Here is a 17245-nt window from a genome sequence, read left to right on the forward strand (position 1 = left end):
TTAATCTACAGCTTCAATGCAATGTCAATCAAAACTAAAGGAAGTTATTTTGAGGATATAAACAAACTGATTTTAAAGTTTATATGGAGAGGCAAAACACTTAAAATAACCAGAGCAATATTGAAGAAGAGAACAAAGACTGACTATACCTAACTTCAAGACTTACTGTAAAGTTACAAAGAATGGACAAATAGATCAGAGGAACAGTATAGAAAGGCCAATAATCCACCCACATAAATATAGTCAACTGATCTTTGACAAAGGAGCAAGGGCAACGGAATGGAGAAAAGATAGCTTTTGAAACTGATCATACTGAAACAATTGGTCATCTACACGTAAAAAAATTAATCTGCCAGGCTCAGTGGCTCACACCTGTAATCCCAGCACTTAGGGAGGCTGAGGAAGGTGGATCAGTTGAGGTCGGGAGTTCGAGAAGAGCCTGGCCAACATGATGAATTCCTGTCTCTACTAAAAATACAAAAATATTAGCCAGGCATGGTGGTGTGCATCTGTAATCCGTTACTCAGGAGGCTGAGGCAGGAGAATTGCTTGAACCCGGAAGGCAGAGGTCACAGTGAGCCGAGATCATACCACTGCACTCCAGCCTGGGCAACAGAGTGAGACTCCATTTCAAAAAATAAAATAAATAAATAAATTTTAAAAATGAATCTAAATGCAGATCTTATACCCCATACAAAAACTAACTCACAATGGATCACAGAGCTAAATATAAAATGCACAACTACAGAACTCCTAGAAAATAACACAGGAGAAAATCTAGGTGACCTTGGATATGACAATGGCTGTTTTTGATACAACATCAAAGGCACAATCAATGAAAGAAATAATTGACAAGCTGTACTTCATTAAAATAAAAAATGTCTGCTCTGTGAAATAAACTTCAAGAAAATGAGAAGACAAGACACAGAATAGGAGAATATATTTGTAAAAGACATAGCCAAGAAAGGACTGTTAGACAAAACATATAAATAACACTTACAATCCAAGAATAAGAAACAATAAGAATAACAACAAGAATAACAAAAAGTGGACAAAAATCTGAACAGACACCTAATCAAAGAATAGATATAGGTGGCAAATAAGCATATAAAAAGATCTCAACATCATATGTCATTGGGGAATTGCGAACTCAAACATCAATGAGACATCACTACACACCTCTTAGAATAGTGAAAATCCGAAACACTGACAATGTCAAACACTGATGAGAATGTGGAGAAACAGGAACTCTCATTTACCTACAGTGAGAATGCAAAATGGTCCAACCACCAAAAGTGTGGGTGTAGAAAGGAAAATCATTGCAACCATTTTATAAACAATCGACCACAATAACCACATGGATAAAATGAATGTTGACTTTTTTGCATGCCATATACAAAAATTAAGTGGTCTACATGTGATAAGCAAACAATAAAACTTGTAGGAGATCATGCGGAAGAACACCTTTGCAACTTTGGGACAAGTAGAGTTTTTTTTTTTTTTTTTTCCCAGTAGTGTACAAAAGCACCAACCCTAAAGTCATATCAATAATTTGGACTCTACTAAAAAAATAAAAATTTCTGTTTAGCAAAAGTCACAATTAAAAGTGTAAATAAATAGTCACAGAGTCACAGAAGATTTTATAATACATATATTCCAGAATGGGACAAAATATTTATACTTAGAATGTATACAATACTCCCATCAAGAGAGAAGAAAAAAAAACAGGGTCTATTTTTTTTATGTGCACAAAAGATTTTAGCACTTTACTAAAAGGGTTATTCAAGTGGCCATTAAACTTATAAAATGTATTCAATCTTATTAATTAACACATTGATATGAAACTACACAGCCACCAGATACCTAAAATGAAAAATGTCAACAGGACCAAGTGTTGGGAAGGATTTGAAACCATTTTGAAAGTTTCACAAATGCTTCTGGGAGTGTAACTTCACACAGCCACTTAGGAAAGCTGATTAGTACCGTCTATTGCACCTGTGCATATATATGTATGACTCTGAAAATTCCATTCCTATGTACACTCAAGACATATATGCAAAGCAAGAGAATATTCACAGTGCTGTTCCTTGTAATCGCCAAAAATTGGAAACTCAAATGTCTATCACCAACAGAATGAATGAATAAGTTTTAGTATATTTATATATTTAGTATATAAGTTATATGCAACATAACTAAGTAGACTAATGCTATATTTAGATGCAGCAACAAGGATGAATCTCATAACTGCACAATGGTGCATAACTCCTGATTCCAATATACAGTGTTCCATGTCAGGATGGTGGTTACCTTCGGGGAAGAGAGGAAGCCCTTGGAGTGGGGGAGAAGCAGCTTCTAAAGTCCTTACCACACTCTGTCTTGATCTGGGTAGAAGTTAGTTACACTACTGTGTTCATCGTGTAAAAATTCATTGAGCTGTATGCACTCTTATGATTTTGTACTTTTCTGTATATATTTCATACCACAACAAAAATAGTGTTAATGAACACATTAAGGACGGTTAAAAGTATCATTACAACATTTCAAAATCCCTTTCCCACTGTAAGTGGTGAACCAAAAAATGTTAAAGAGCTTGAGAGATCTTTTAGTTATATCCCATCATTTTTCAGTTAAGAAGACTGAGGCCCTCAGAAAAGGTTATATTACCCACCGAAGTCAAGACCTTCCCAGACATGGGTGAACAAGACATGACCTGATTCCCTCGGTCCTTCTCTCCTCCGCAGGAAAGTGCCTACCCTCCAGTCTTAGAGTCACGCTAGCACCGCGGAGACAACAACTGGCCATGACTTGAGATGAGCTTTGTATCACAGAGCAGGGTGTGAATCGAAACGTATTATTTCCATTATGTGCAAAAACATGCTTAATGGGCTCTCAGGTGAGATCTCATTTTCCCATCAACAGAAGTAGTATGGGGTATGGCGCCGCTTACACTCCAAGTTCCCTGCGATGATGGTCACCCTTCTTATGCTTTGATGTGTTCAGATTCATGTGGTCAGAGAGCTGGCATTTTCACTGATCTGCAGGGCATGATTTAAATTTTTAAAAAGTAACTGAAGATGAGTCCCTGTTGTCATAAATTTAAAATAATGAGGTAGAATTTCCCTAACTCACAGGCCTCCTGGATGCAGACATGAGTAATGTGATGAGGTCTGTGTTGGTTAATGGAAAATGACACATGACTTTATTGATGAGGTTGATGAATTCACTCCAAAAAAGTATCAAGCCTTCATAACTCTACCAAGAATAGAGAAAAGTTGTGCTGAAAACTTCAGGCCAATTGAGTTCCCTTACATTTTTTCCACTATCAAATGCTAGACTACTACTAAGGAGAACAGATTCATCTGAGAAGGTAGCCGTTTATCCTTCCTCATTGTCGGGATCATATCCACAGAGCCACTTAATTGGTGGAGAATATAACAGTATTTTGATTACTTGGAAATCAGAAAGTCAGCAAACAATCAAACAAGACAGTCTCAGATTCATTAAGTCAGTGAAAAATCAAGATTTAACACACTGTAGAAGTGTCCAATTTGCAACTAGTTTTCGAGTAAAATGAATCTTAATAGTGAATTTAACAACAAGAGACTTTCTTGGAAAATTTCACCATTCAAGAAAACAAATTTGTATGCACGTAAAACCTTACCTATTTATTTATATTCATGTGGTCAAAAGAAATTTAGTACAGTCCCTGAAAATAAATGTTTATCATTGAAATGCTATAGAAGTGTTTTGCTGGATTCACACAAAAACACATCAGCACACTTCAACTTATAGTTCAGGTGTTCCAGTATCATAGAATGAAAATGGCTTTTAATTCCAGTATCTTAGTAATCATTCTTAGGACTGTATTATGTCTTCAAGATACATTCTATTTTCAACGTCCTCAAAATAATTATTCCCTGAGCATGTAATTATCTTCTTTCCATGAGTCTGCCTATATTTCTTGGCAGTTTCAAAACTTTTTTTGGACTTTCATGACGCTAGTTCTCACTACACACCCAAATTATAATCCCCTGATTTTTTAAGTTGTCAGAGGATATTTCAAAATAGAAAAAGTGTTATTGTATCTTCCTCATAACCATTAACATGAAAAAGAGGTTTAAAAAATTCTGAATCTAGAAAACTATAGAAAGGATCTGGAATATAGAAAACTCCGAATTTTCCTCATTAATGCAAATAACAGCATGGTGAGCCTAAAGTGAATAATCTTGCTTGTTACCCAAAGTAGAATTTCTACATACACAGAGAGAGAAAAATGTGAACAGCTGCAAGAAACAGCTAAAAACAATGCTAACAATTCCCAGCTTGACTCTGAGAATACCATGCAGGGAAAAACAAATGCTAAATGTACTCCTATGCATCATGTCAGTTGTAGTATAGCTTTAACATTGTCTTTTTTGGTAATATAAATTTTTTTAAAAAAATGATCAAGTGTATATTCCCAGAATACGGGTTTATATTACCAAGACACACATATCGTCCAAACTATTGTCACTTATCCTGGGTGGGATAAACTATGAAACACAGTTGTTCCTTGATGTGTTAACATACCTTAGTCCTTAGAGTAGGAACACCAAAAAGGACGAAGCTAGAGGAACACAGCCCCTGGAGGCTGATGATCAAGATTCTGGCGGGGAAGGTGGGAAGCCAGGATCCCTAGAGAATGAAGGAAGAGGCAGCCATCGGGGCAATCCAGCCCCAGGTGAGCCTTGGGGCAACAGACCACCAGGAAGTACACGGGAGTAAAACCAACAGAAGTACTGGTGTGATCCTCCTACTCAAATAGTGTCCTAGAAATAAGAAGACTTAATTTGTGCAACAGAAAAAAAGAGCTCTATTAATTAAATAAATGAATAAAAAAGGAAGAAAGAAAACAACAAAAAAGTAGGACACAAAGAAGTAAGGTCAGTGAAAGGAACCAGAGAGGCCGGTTGAGCACTGAAAAGTCTACAGGATCTAATAGAGTAGGGGAACTTTGTTTTAGTTCTCAGTTTGGAATAACTAGCTCCTAGTTTTGACTGCAAAGACATGTACGTTACAAAGACTTGGAAGTCAGATAATCCGGTTTCCTAGCCTGGGGACTTCTTGGGTGCTGCCAAGCTATTTTTTTCTTCCACCAAACCTGCTGGAATCTCCCTGGAGATCATTACACTGGTGCATGCAAACGTCTAAACTCATCTTACTATATACATTAAATATGTGTAGTTTTTGTGTATTAATTTTAGCTCATTAAAGCTGTTACTTAAAAAAAAAAAACCTTTGCTTTTGTTGGAAGTATTAGTATTCGCCCTACTTTTTAATAATAGAAATATAATTCCTCTCTTGTCAAATTTCAAATTTTCCTATCACAACTAGCTAGTTCCTTAGAATCTATACATTTGTGTCCCTCCCTCTGTTCTTCATTTTTAAATTTTTATTTGCTTTTTTAAATTTTTAAAAATTTTTAAAAAAATTTTTATTTACTTTTCTGCAATAGGATTTGGGGTTCATCATGTGGCACAGATGGCTCTCTGTCACCTGAGCACATGGGTAGAGGACATTTCTCAATGACACCTGCACTTTTGGGCAGTCATATGAGTTCCTCCAGGAACACCACCCTGGTCCCGCACACCCTCCTATGCTCTCTCTGTCCTCAGTCCCCGGATGGCTGCAGTGGGGAACTAGGTCCTGGAAGAGGAAAGGTCACAGGATGGAAGAAACCCGGGTCTCTGAATGACTGTGTGGAGCACAGACATTCAATTCACACTGGACTGTAATGTCAGAAAGAAAGTTTTGGCTTAAGATTTAAACCAAACTTCAAACTCAAAGCCAAAGAGATTTAGGGAATAGCGTACAAACTAGCCGTTCTAAGAATGTTTCATAAAGTTCCTCATTTCTCTGTCTACTATTTTTCAAGAATCAAACCCTATCTCTCCAATGTTTTATCTCCTAAATAAATTAGTGCTTAGAGAAAATTTCTAAAAATATTATTGAAGATTACAGAATATTAGAGCTAGGTTAAAGTTTATATACTCAAGTTTCTTCACCTAATGAGGAATGCATTTAGTAAAAAGAAAGAAAGAAAGGGAGAGATAAAGGAATAAAAAGAAAGAAAAAAAGGAAGGAAAGAAAAGAAAGAAAAAATAAAGACAAAGAAGAAAAACCAAAAAATGTTATGCTTTATTATTGCGTGTACAGATGTGTACATGCACGATCTTTCTATTCACTTTCTGAAAATGCCTAATTATGGAAATGAGAATTGTAAAACTTAAATGTTAGTGACAAATATTTTGGTAAGTGTCTCATGGCTCCCTTTTAGTCTCAAGTCATTGATTCCCTTTGAATCAATGTCGGATTAAGCCAGCAGGCCTCCACGCTCTAAGGAGATTTTTAGCAAACTCTTCGGTCAACTGAATGTCTCAAGACACCGTCGAAGGGAACCACATCAGGAAGCACCGCCTGGGGCTGCTTGCACAGGATCTGGCTGACCAGGCAGTGAGCATCAAAGGCACCGAAAGATCACAAGACCAGCTCAAAGAGTTCCTACCTTAGAAATTTGTGTAGATACTGGCGGCTGCAAGGTGACCAGGAGAAGACTCCATTGCGTCCTGCCAACGTAGGGGACATGATGTTGCCCTCGGACTTTTTGCACATGTTCCCTTCTCCGTCATGAATCATGCCAAAGCTATGAGAGAGAGAGAGATGGTTCTTTCAGAACAAAAACAGTTTAAACTATCTGATACCCTCTAACAATTACAAGTCAAGACTGTGAGACTCCCTCACTCCTGTATGCTAGGCAGGCAAAAAAAAAAAGCCACAACAGCCAATTGGTTGAGAATATTCACGTGTTCCAAGACAGTTTCTGAAGAATGGACCATCCACCAAATTGCCTGAAAGTGTACAGCAATATCAAAGCATAGTAAATGTCCAGATGCCTGTGTTTTGAATGGGGTGGAGGGACTTGGGATCTTCTTGATTAGGCTAACACTGCTCTATGTTGCTGCTTTTTCTCCACACTCTTTTCTGCTCAGCAGGATCGTGTAGAGTTTCAATGGGTGTTCGTTAGAAATGTAGATGCCAGACTTCTACCCAGGAATTGTTGACTCAGAAAAGAGAGATCCAGGCGTTTGAGCTGTCCAAAAAAGCTCCCCAGGTGAGTTTGATGCTTACTGCAATTTGGGAACTACAAACAGCTACTGCAACTCACGGTGGGCTGACATTCTGTCTCTACCCTCACCTAGGGATGTTCCATCTCAAACTATCAGGCCTGCACTGCTGGAGGCTGTGATGGGCGGGCAGCGCTTGACCTGAATCCCTCTGTCTGTTTGGAGAGAGTAGCTCCACAGAAGCCCAACAGGTGACTATGGCTGCATGTATTTGTGGGTTTTGTTTGAAGCAGCACAGGTTACTTTTATGTGAAAACCACACTACTTTGGAGAGCCACACCTGGCTCAGAGTACAGGTACATCTCAAGCTACAGCAGCTATAGGAACCCTTAATAGGGGCCATCAGAGGTGTTCAGATCCCACAATGCCAGTCAACACTCTCTTAATAACACCTGAGAAAATGGAGCCGTGAACCTGTGAGAATCACATTTTCCAGGGCTGCTACCTCCCTCATCAGCAAGTCTCTTCTTCTTCTTAACCTGTGAAAGCTGTAGGAGGGCCTTGAGTGCTCTCAAGGCTTATTTCAATGATCCCGTTTTCAATTATCCTAGAAGAACACAACATACTTCCTCGGGAGCTCTTATGGCTCTGAAGACCTCTCACTAAGGTAAATACACTCTTGCAGAGCTAAACCACTATTGCCATTAATGTCTGGCACCCAGCCATTGTATAGATTCCCTGAGCACAGGGTCCCATGTAGTGAGATGCAGAGAAAAGGGGAAGACAAGAGAGAGGGAAAGCAAAGAAGGACATGGTGGTTTCTATTTATGGGGGACATTATGCTGCCAAGAATTCCATAAAGAGTGGACAGAAGGCAGCAGGGACAGGAAGACACCAATGTAGGGGAAAGTCAGCTCCAAAAGGTGTCAAGAGAATCTGTATTTGTTGCCTCGGCTGAAGACACATTTGTCTATTTAACTGCTTTGCTTAGAGCTATTTAGTAATATATTACTAGTAAATATAGTAATTAACATTTATAAGCACTCACCATTTTACAGCTATTATGGTAGGCTTGTAACCTATATTCTCATTTAAAACTCAACACAGCTCTATAAGGTAGCTTCAATATAAAGACAGCAAGACCAAGGACTGGAGAGAGACTTCATCCAGGGTTACAGAGTCAAGGCTGAAACCTTGACACTTTGATGTCAGAGCCTAGCCAGGATTCATGTAATAGCGTAATCTGAACGTGATTGAAGGCTGTATCCAAGGAAATCTGGCATGCAAATACTGCTGAATTTCTGCAGAATTCTTGATCAGTACCAAGGGTGATGTAGAAGTAGTCATTTTAGCCTCCACCCATTCTCTGAAGTTCTATTAAAGGCAATTAATCAAGGCCAGGGTAACCATATGGCAGAGGAAATGTGTCATGGCTGTGAAAGAGATTCAGGCTGAAATCCCAAATGGGAGGCTGCCTTAGGGAGAAAAGGAGGAACACGAAATACCAAACTACCCTCCCCTGGCTGGCCCTTGAGCTGCTAATGAAGAAGACACATTACAGACCAGAAATTGCCCTTGATAAATTTGCTACTGCGTCTGCCTACCTTTCTAAGGAATTCAAAGTCCACAGTGTCCCAAGTCTGGGGAAATCTTGGTCTTCAACTTTTACATTTAAAGTATTTTCAATGATTTTTTTCTAGCATCAAGTCTCAAACTCTGATGCATCAACATCTGAGAGATACAAGGCACAATATAGCTACCCAAGCCCGAAGTGGTATAGTTCTAATTTTGCGGGTTGGGGGTTAGGATCTGGCATTTGGGTGTATTCGAACACATCCCCAGGTGATTCTGATGTCCAACAAAATCTCAGCACCACTATTTCACAATTTGTGTTTCCAATCAGTACAATGCCCACATTTGTAATGCAATGAATGCCAGCGGATCAGCATAAAAAAGTAGCACACAGTGATTACATTTAATATCACCATTAATAAAGTCACAGAAGAATGAATAGAACACATTTTGAAGATAAAGTTGCTATTTGGCAACCAAGAACTATAACTACTATTCAAATTATGCAGACCAGAGAATATATCTTGCTCCTGTGCACCGTAGTACTTTAAAATGGTTATCATCCCATTTGCTAAAATCGTAAGTATATTTTATATTTTTTCCCCTTACCAGTTTATAAGTTTCTAAAAGACAGAGACTCCTCTTATCCATGCTCACAGCCCCACTGCCAGTGGACTTGACAGTACATAACAGGTTTCTATTCATGTTTGTTAAGTGAAGGAAGGACAACCTTTTCTGCCATAATACTAACTCAAATACCCAGACAGAAATCTAATTTCAGATTAAATTGAATTTGGGAATTATATTTCAACATCATGCTTTTATTGTCTTCTACAATATTTTTTGAGTGATTCCATTACTATTGGGAAGTATTTGTTTATTATTAATGATATACTGAGAATGCTGAATAACCAGCCAAGTGTTTGTAGAGGCTGTATCACTTATTTCAGGCTGTTCAGACAGTAGTGGTTAAGGACATGAGACATTCTTTAAAGGAACCATGGGCCAATGTTATCTGGATGGCAAAGTCTACCTTTGTCATAATGATGGTGACCACGGGTAGGACTGAGCTGCCCAGAGCCCTGACACAGGCTTCATGCAGGCGTGTGGAGAAGCACAGCTCACCCTCCATGAAAGGCAGAAGGCTCAGATGAAGACAGCAGTTGCAGGGAACTGAGGGAAATGGGCAGGGAAGAAAATGGGAGAGAGCATGGGCTGTGGAGGTGCACGGACCTCAGTCAGGGTCTTGGCTCTGTCATTCACAAGCTGCTTGATATTGGGCAAATTACTTGACGTCCCCCCCAGCCTCAGTTTCCTTATATATAAAATGGGATAGTAAAACCTTCCTCATGAACTGTACAGAATGCCTGGGACTGTGCACATCACAAAGGAAAATTCAAAACTTCTATTCCCTTCCAGGATCCAAATGTGGTCTTGGTCAAATCACATAACACCTAAGTGCCATTCATGGTGGGTATGCGTGTGTGCATGCATGTGTATGGGAAGGTCTGGCCAAGTGTTAATGGATTTTAAATACTTGTTGGACACAGATACAGACAGGAAATCCTAAGAGGAATGACAAGAAATAAAACTGGTAAGAACTGATGCTCTGACCTACCACAGCTACCCAGAGAGCAGCCTGACAATCCCCAGTCCAGATGATGGTAGAGGGGCTGGCTTTCTCCAATATTCTTCAAGTCTTTAAAAATCACCACGTGCCTCCCTGTTGCACTGGAAGAGGCCCAGACTGGTGACAGAGCACAGCCACAAATGGGGTGGAGGCACATGTCATCATCAAATACTGAAAAGGGCATCACCAGTGACTGTGGTTAAGCTGAATGGTATTTTCAAGCTCACTACTAGTGACACCAATAGTGACACCAATGCTGCTTTTTTTTTTTTTTTTTTTTTTTTTGAGACAGAGTCTCTCTGTTGCCCAGGCTGGAGTGCGGTGGTGCAATCTTGGCTCGCTGCAACCTCTACTCCCTGAGTTCAAGTTCTACTTCCTGAGGTTACTCTGCCTCAGCCTCCTGAGTAGCTGGGATTACAGGAACCTGCCACCACATTCGGCTAATTTTTGTATTTTTAGTAGAGATGGGGTTTCGCCATCTTGGCCAGGCTGGTCTGGAACTCCTGACCTGATGATCCACCCACCTTGGCCTCCCAAAGTGCTGGGATTAACAGGAGTGAGCCACCACACCCGGCCCAATGCTGCTTCTTTTAAGAAGACCTCCCTGATTGTCCCTGTGTGGTCTCTTGTAATACCGACAGCTCTCATTACTTGATATCTTGCATGGCATATCTATTTATTCTTTTCTCTTAAACTTTGGAAGGGCATAGATCACTAGTCTTTTTGTAGATTCCTACATAATGCCATGCTCTCAGAATGCAAATTGTGCCCAATGACTGGGTCCATAAACTCGGGAAAATGCAAGAGACAGACTGATGAATAATGAATATTTTTGAACACAGTTAACACGTTTGTTTTAATAGCACCTTAATGGTCTCAAATGATAATGCAACTTAGCTATTTAAGCCTATTTTATATAAGTAGAATGTGCACTCAAATAATGCAACCTAAATTACACTTGCATATGTGAGCTAAGGAGCACACAGTGCTCTATTGTTTTTGCAGATGGGAAACCTAGGTGAGAGCTGTTAAGGGGACACTCCCTGGTCACTATCAGACTGTGGTAGCACTGTGCTGATCTGGAATCTGAGTCCCAGAGCCCTACCCATCAAATGACATGACTTCCCTTAGCAAATAGGAATTTTTCAGGATTCATGCACAGATGACATATTCTCCCAAATGCGCAGTTCAGCCCTTGTGCATCTGTGCCAATGCTTCAGCACCTGCCTTAGCAAACCACATGTCCTGTGTCAAGTGATTTAACATAGCCAGGAAACTCTCCTTGTACCACCAGCTTAATACAAATCCTGATTTAATCCCATGTACTACTGGAGAACACGTATCTCAGTTCTGGTTCCAGTCTCTCCTCCTCTCTTTCCAACACAAATCCAAACACCTGTTCTTAGTAATTTCTATTTTTAGGTCATATTCCCCAGCATAAACTACATGATATTTTGAGATTTTTTTAAAAAAGTGGAATTTAGGAGGAAGATTGGATGGACACTAACTGAAATCTTTATTTGAGTTAAAGGTTAGAAACCTATGGCTTGCAGGCATGGAGAAGTACTCCTCCATCCCAAATAACGTCCCATGAATGTAAACAGAACTGAAAAAGTAAAATTTACCTTCCAAGCAGGATGTTTTACATTTTTTTATAGTAAAAGTCATAATAAATTCAGAATTGCTTTTTAATTCTTGAAGTACAGAACTCAAAAATTTGACTCTGCTTGGAGCTCATTGATAAAAGCAGACTGTTAATGCTCCGATGTTTGCTCCATGCATCAAACTTATCATTCCTTCTTCCAAAAACAAAACTCACTAAATAAATGAACTGAACAACTGTGTTTGTCTTCAGTTTAGTTCAACTAAGATACACGGAGTTTTATCATTGAGTCTTACACATCACAACCTTTCTCATTTGAAGTGGTGGTCACAGCTAACAATTCATTTGAAATGTTTACTCCTCACCTGTTGCTTGCTCACGCCCTGCGTCACTCATTCCCCGCTCCATTCATACACATTTGCTGAATATTCCACATAGTCTCTCCTAAGTCAGTGAAGGCAACAGAAGGAACTGTCCCGAGTGGTCTCCATGGTTTGAGCTGTATGTGAAATTGCTAGGCGAATTTTACAAAAAGTGCTCCATGAAGAGCAGATATTACTATTATTATTACCATTACTACTATTACTATTATTGCCACTCATTTTGGCATTTAGCACATGATAAATACGTGTATTTCCTATTTTCTCAACATGGTCAGAAGGTTTTTTGTTGACAAGCTCAAGGTTCTCTGTCTCAGAGAACTTGAAGAAGTCAGGTGTTCAAGAAAGATCTGATACTTTCTGGCAGTTAATCCCATATTAGCAATGGGACTCTCCTTCATCCACATGCAGGGCTTATTTATTTTTTTATACAGGGTCTCATTCTGTCACCCAGGCTGGAGTGCAGTGGTGCAATCTCAACTGACTGCCGCCTCGACTTCCTGGGCTCAGGCGTTTCTCCCACCTCAGCCTCCCAAGTAGCTGGGACTACAGATGCACACCACCATGCCTGACTAATTTTTTAAATTTATTGTAGAAATGGGGTCTTACTATGTTACCCAGCCTGGTCTTGAAATCCTGGGCTCAAGTGATCCTCCCACCTCAGCCTTTCAGAGTGCTGGGTTTACAGGCATGAGCCACCACACCCGACTGAGCTTCTTTCTTTATTCACATCTAGATTCTGACCTTCCAGAAAAAACATTTTTTTCTTGTTTGGAGAAAATCTTTTTCCAACTACACCCAATTTGAGTGAGGAAAGGAAACAGTAATAATTGACTTCTAAGAAAAATAAACGCCAACACTGATACTTGTTTGACACTGAAGATCAACTGAGGGCCTTGTGTCGGATGCCTCTAGTTTAACTTAGTTAAGTTCACCACCTGCAACGGCTGGCACTGCCAATTCCCATATCTTAACTGCTTATCGAACGTTCACTGGCTCAGCCCTCAGTGACTTAAATATTTCTTGCCTTGATTGTTTAATTAAATTCAGGTATGGTTCAGAGGACAGCAGAAGCCTCATGTTGTTACAATAATGAGAGTTTTTGAAGTTTTAACTCTAGCAGACTATTAAAAATACAACTATGATTCAACTGAAAGCTTTATAAAGTGAAGGTATAATTTTCTAAGCAACGAAATAGTCAATCATTACCTGCAGTGATGAACGGATCAGTAATAAGATATGAAGCTTCATTTTTCAGGTCATCAGTTCACACACAGCCAAAGTGTGCAGAACCTTCGTGGAATTCCATTAAACACAAGCACATGTGTATACACATGCACACATACACATACACGTGTATGTGTGCACGTACACACACACGCACACGCACACACACACGCGCGCGCACACACACACACACACACACTGCTTTGAACAAGTCTGAGGCCTCAGTCCATTTTCCAATAATGGATAAGTAAGCTTTGCAAAACCACAAATCACAAACACTTGCCTTGGTTTTCCTTTTGCCAATAAAATCAGGTTGAAATTTTAAAAATATAAAAACTTATAATTCCTGGTTGTAAATTTTTCTAGGAGAAATTTCAAGTATTGTTTCAGCATAGCAGGAAAAGATTTGCATTCCAGCTGGTGGTTCTGGTATTAATCAGGGTGACTGCAGGAAGTCCCCAGCTGCTTGGACAGCAAATGGGCCCTTGAATTTTTGATTTAATAGATGGTACTTCAAGGTAAAGCAGCTCACAGAATTATTGGCCTCAGAAATTGTATTAATAATAGTTTCCACAAATAATTGCTAGAAATTGTTCATTCTACAATCGTAAGCATTTCATGTAAGGTGAAAACACTAATGACCCACTGCCCATTGCTGAGACCGCCAACCCAGGACAGGCCTCTGTGTTGAGCCCCCAGGCTTGTGGGGCTCCCTGACACTTTCATTTCCAAGCCATTCATGGTGCGGTCAGAGGTGGAATAAGGGAGGCATATCAGTTCCTAGAGGCCTGCCCGATCTCTTGTCAGTACCCACACTTCCAAAGTCCCGTTTGGAGTACCAGTGAAAAATAGCATCTCTATAAATTGTAAATATATATATATATATATATATATATATATATACAAGAACACCAACGTGAGGGTAACAGCAGGAAGCAAGGAAGGGGAGGGTTGACACCGTTCTTCATCATTTAGAGTCCCCTGTTAGCAGCTAACCATGGAATGAGATCAGCCCACCAGACCACGTTCAAAACACAGGACAGAGGAATAGGGACAGATACAGCTATCCTCAATCTTAGGCACAGGTGTGTACAGGAGTGTCGGAGAAAGACCCAGGGACATGGAAACTTGTGCATTGCTGTGGCTTTAAAATATGCACAGCCTGAGCAACACGGTGAAACCCCATCTCTCCAAAAATTACAAAAATTAGCCAAGCATGGTGGTGAATGCCTGCAGTCCCATCTATTTGGGAGGTTGAGGTAGGAGGATTGCTTGAGCCCAGAAGGCAGACATTGCAGTGAGCTGAGGTCATGCCGCTACACTCCAGCTTGATTGACAGAGTGAGCCTGTCTCAAAATAAGTAAATAAATAAAAATAAAATTTGCATGATGTGGGACACAGAAACAGAAGTCCTAAGTGACAGCATTTTATAACTGTCAATGGCATTCTCGTTGGATGTATGTGAATTCCCTTCATGGACTTGACTTGATGAGTCAATATTTCTATGGAAATCATTTGGTAAGGAAAAAACTCGGGTTGCCATCCTCCCATGGAGATGCACTTACTTGTGTCCAGACTCATGGGCAATGGTGAAGGCCAGTCCCAGACCTGTATCTTCATTAATCGTGCAGCTGCGATATTTACTACACATTCCACTTATGGGTGCAAATCCTATGAAGGACAAAGATGAAAAGAACACATAGCGGTGTTGTAATAAAATAAAGCACGGTATATTTATTTTCTGCCCCTTAGTGAAATTTAGTTCTTATGTTCATATGGGGAAATATGAAATGGGAAACACTTAGACAACCATATAAAGCACATTTGATAACGTAGGGGAAGGGATTCCATTCCAGGGAGCCCAAGGACTCTCTGTATTGTGGAACACAATACATGTTTCTATGTAACGTTCCTGATGCAGGCTCTAATTGGGGCAAAATAGATCGGGGAATCTATTGCAGATGGAGGAAGGTCTTTGCTTTATTCTAAACACCTATGTTCCCAAAAGACCAAGTGAAAAAGTGCTGTAGAGAATGGGTGTGCTGGGAGGTCCCCAAGACCACCCCCAGCTTTAATGATTCACATCTGTCATAATGAACATTTGTCACACTCACGGTTATTATTTAATATGGCAAAAGGATACAGGACAAAATCAGCAAAGGGAAAACACATGGGCAGAAGTCAGGGGGAAAACAGGCACATACGTCTAAGGGTCCTTGCCCTGCAGAGTCACACAGGATGTGCTTTCTCCCCCAGCAATGAGTCGTGACAATGAAGGTGAATGTTGTCCACCAGGGACACTCATTAGAAACTCAGTGTCCAGGGTTTTCTCCGGGAGCTGGTCACATAGGCACCTACTGCCTAAAGTGTGCCAAAATTCCAGACCCTCAGTAGGAAACCACACTGTTTGTACACGCAATTTAGGCACAATGAGCCACTCGTTGGAGAGAGGGCAGTGGGAACCATCCTACAACCTGAGTTCTCGGAGTCCAGCCAAGCGCCAACTGGGTAAGCAGGCCTGTCTAAGGACAAGCAGCCAGGACACCACGTTAACTTGTTTTTGCACAATAAGACTAACCACTATTAAATTGGGTTTTATCTGAAAGTTTTTACAAATAAAAACTCTTCCTCCCTAAGAACTTGGGAGGAAATGGAGAGTTAGAAGAAATGTTCAGCAGAATCCTGGTCAGTAGCACAGTGTTTGACACAGACCATCTGGAAAAAATCACGAAGTGCTGCCTCTAAGTCACACCCAGCCCTGTAAATGTCTAAAACATTGCGAAGATTGAGATACAGAGAGAAAAGTGAAAAAAACAGGAAATATAATACGGTCATAGTATCTCCACAAATACTCATCAATGTACTATTTCCACTATATAATGAGAAAGCCTTCCATCTATCCACCCCATTCTCACAAACAGTAGAAGAAACAGAAAATATATATATATTTATTATGTTAGAAGGGATAGGAACTCTGGAATCTGTGAGAGACATTTACTTGTTCAATAATCACTCTTGATGAAAGCAAGCATACTTCTATGTTTGGCTAAAGTTTATACAGGGAAGTGAGTCTTTACACCTTCCCTAAGAGGCTGCTACTGCTTATTAACAAGGAACAAGGGCAAAAATACTCAACACTCTGTGTCACGGCCAGGGGTGCACATTCCACACATGGTCCCCACACTCTGCTGGAGGTTCTCACCCAAAGTATCACAGGGTTCATTCTTCCAGGAACATATATCCAGACCAGTCAGTAAGATGGCGTGGTCATGACGAGTCCCATCTTTCCCCATCAATCCAGACTGCCACTGGCAGAAGCTACTTAAGGTGTGGTCTGCGTGGTGACTTATCACCAGCCCTGGCTGTGCAAGAGACAAGGACCAAGGACCTCATGATAATGAAGAGAAAACATGTTATAATGCATTGTCATCACAGCAAACTATCCTTGACCTGGATTTCAAATACATGGCTGGATCTGGATGGCATACAAGCTAATGCATGTATTTTATGTACTCTATAAAATCTGTACAGATCCAGTGTACACACTTATGGACATTTCTCTAGTTCCATGCATAAACAATTGAAATGTATCTGGCCGACCCTGAATGCACGTTCAATGACCCAAGAAAGATTACTTCTGTGCATGAATTTTTTGTTTTCAAAAATCTTTGAAAAACACTTTTCAAAATTAAGTAAAGCCACAGAATCATTTATACATGGCTTTGTACAT

General features: G+C 40.0%; 1 protein-coding gene across 2 annotated transcripts in view; it reads right to left on the minus strand.

Annotated features, from left to right (window-relative positions):
* ADAMTS16 (ADAM metallopeptidase with thrombospondin type 1 motif 16) overlaps positions 1 to 17245 on the minus strand; it is a 191185-nt gene that overhangs the window by 126846 nt on the left and 47094 nt on the right. For both annotated transcript variants that reach the window (XM_063619592.1, XM_055246185.2), the window contains exons 7-9: positions 16718 to 16877; positions 15081 to 15186; positions 6545 to 6682 (exon numbers count right to left, since the gene is read on the minus strand). In XM_063619592.1, the coding sequence (XP_063475662.1) occupies positions 6545 to 6682; positions 15081 to 15186; positions 16718 to 16877 (404 nt within the window). The remainder of the gene's footprint in view (positions 1 to 6544; positions 6683 to 15080; positions 15187 to 16717; positions 16878 to 17245) is intronic.

The sequence above is a fragment of the Symphalangus syndactylus genome, chromosome 16 (assembly GCF_028878055.3).
Source record: "Symphalangus syndactylus isolate Jambi chromosome 16, NHGRI_mSymSyn1-v2.1_pri, whole genome shotgun sequence".
NCBI classification, from domain to species: Eukaryota; Metazoa; Chordata; class Mammalia; order Primates; family Hylobatidae; genus Symphalangus; species Symphalangus syndactylus.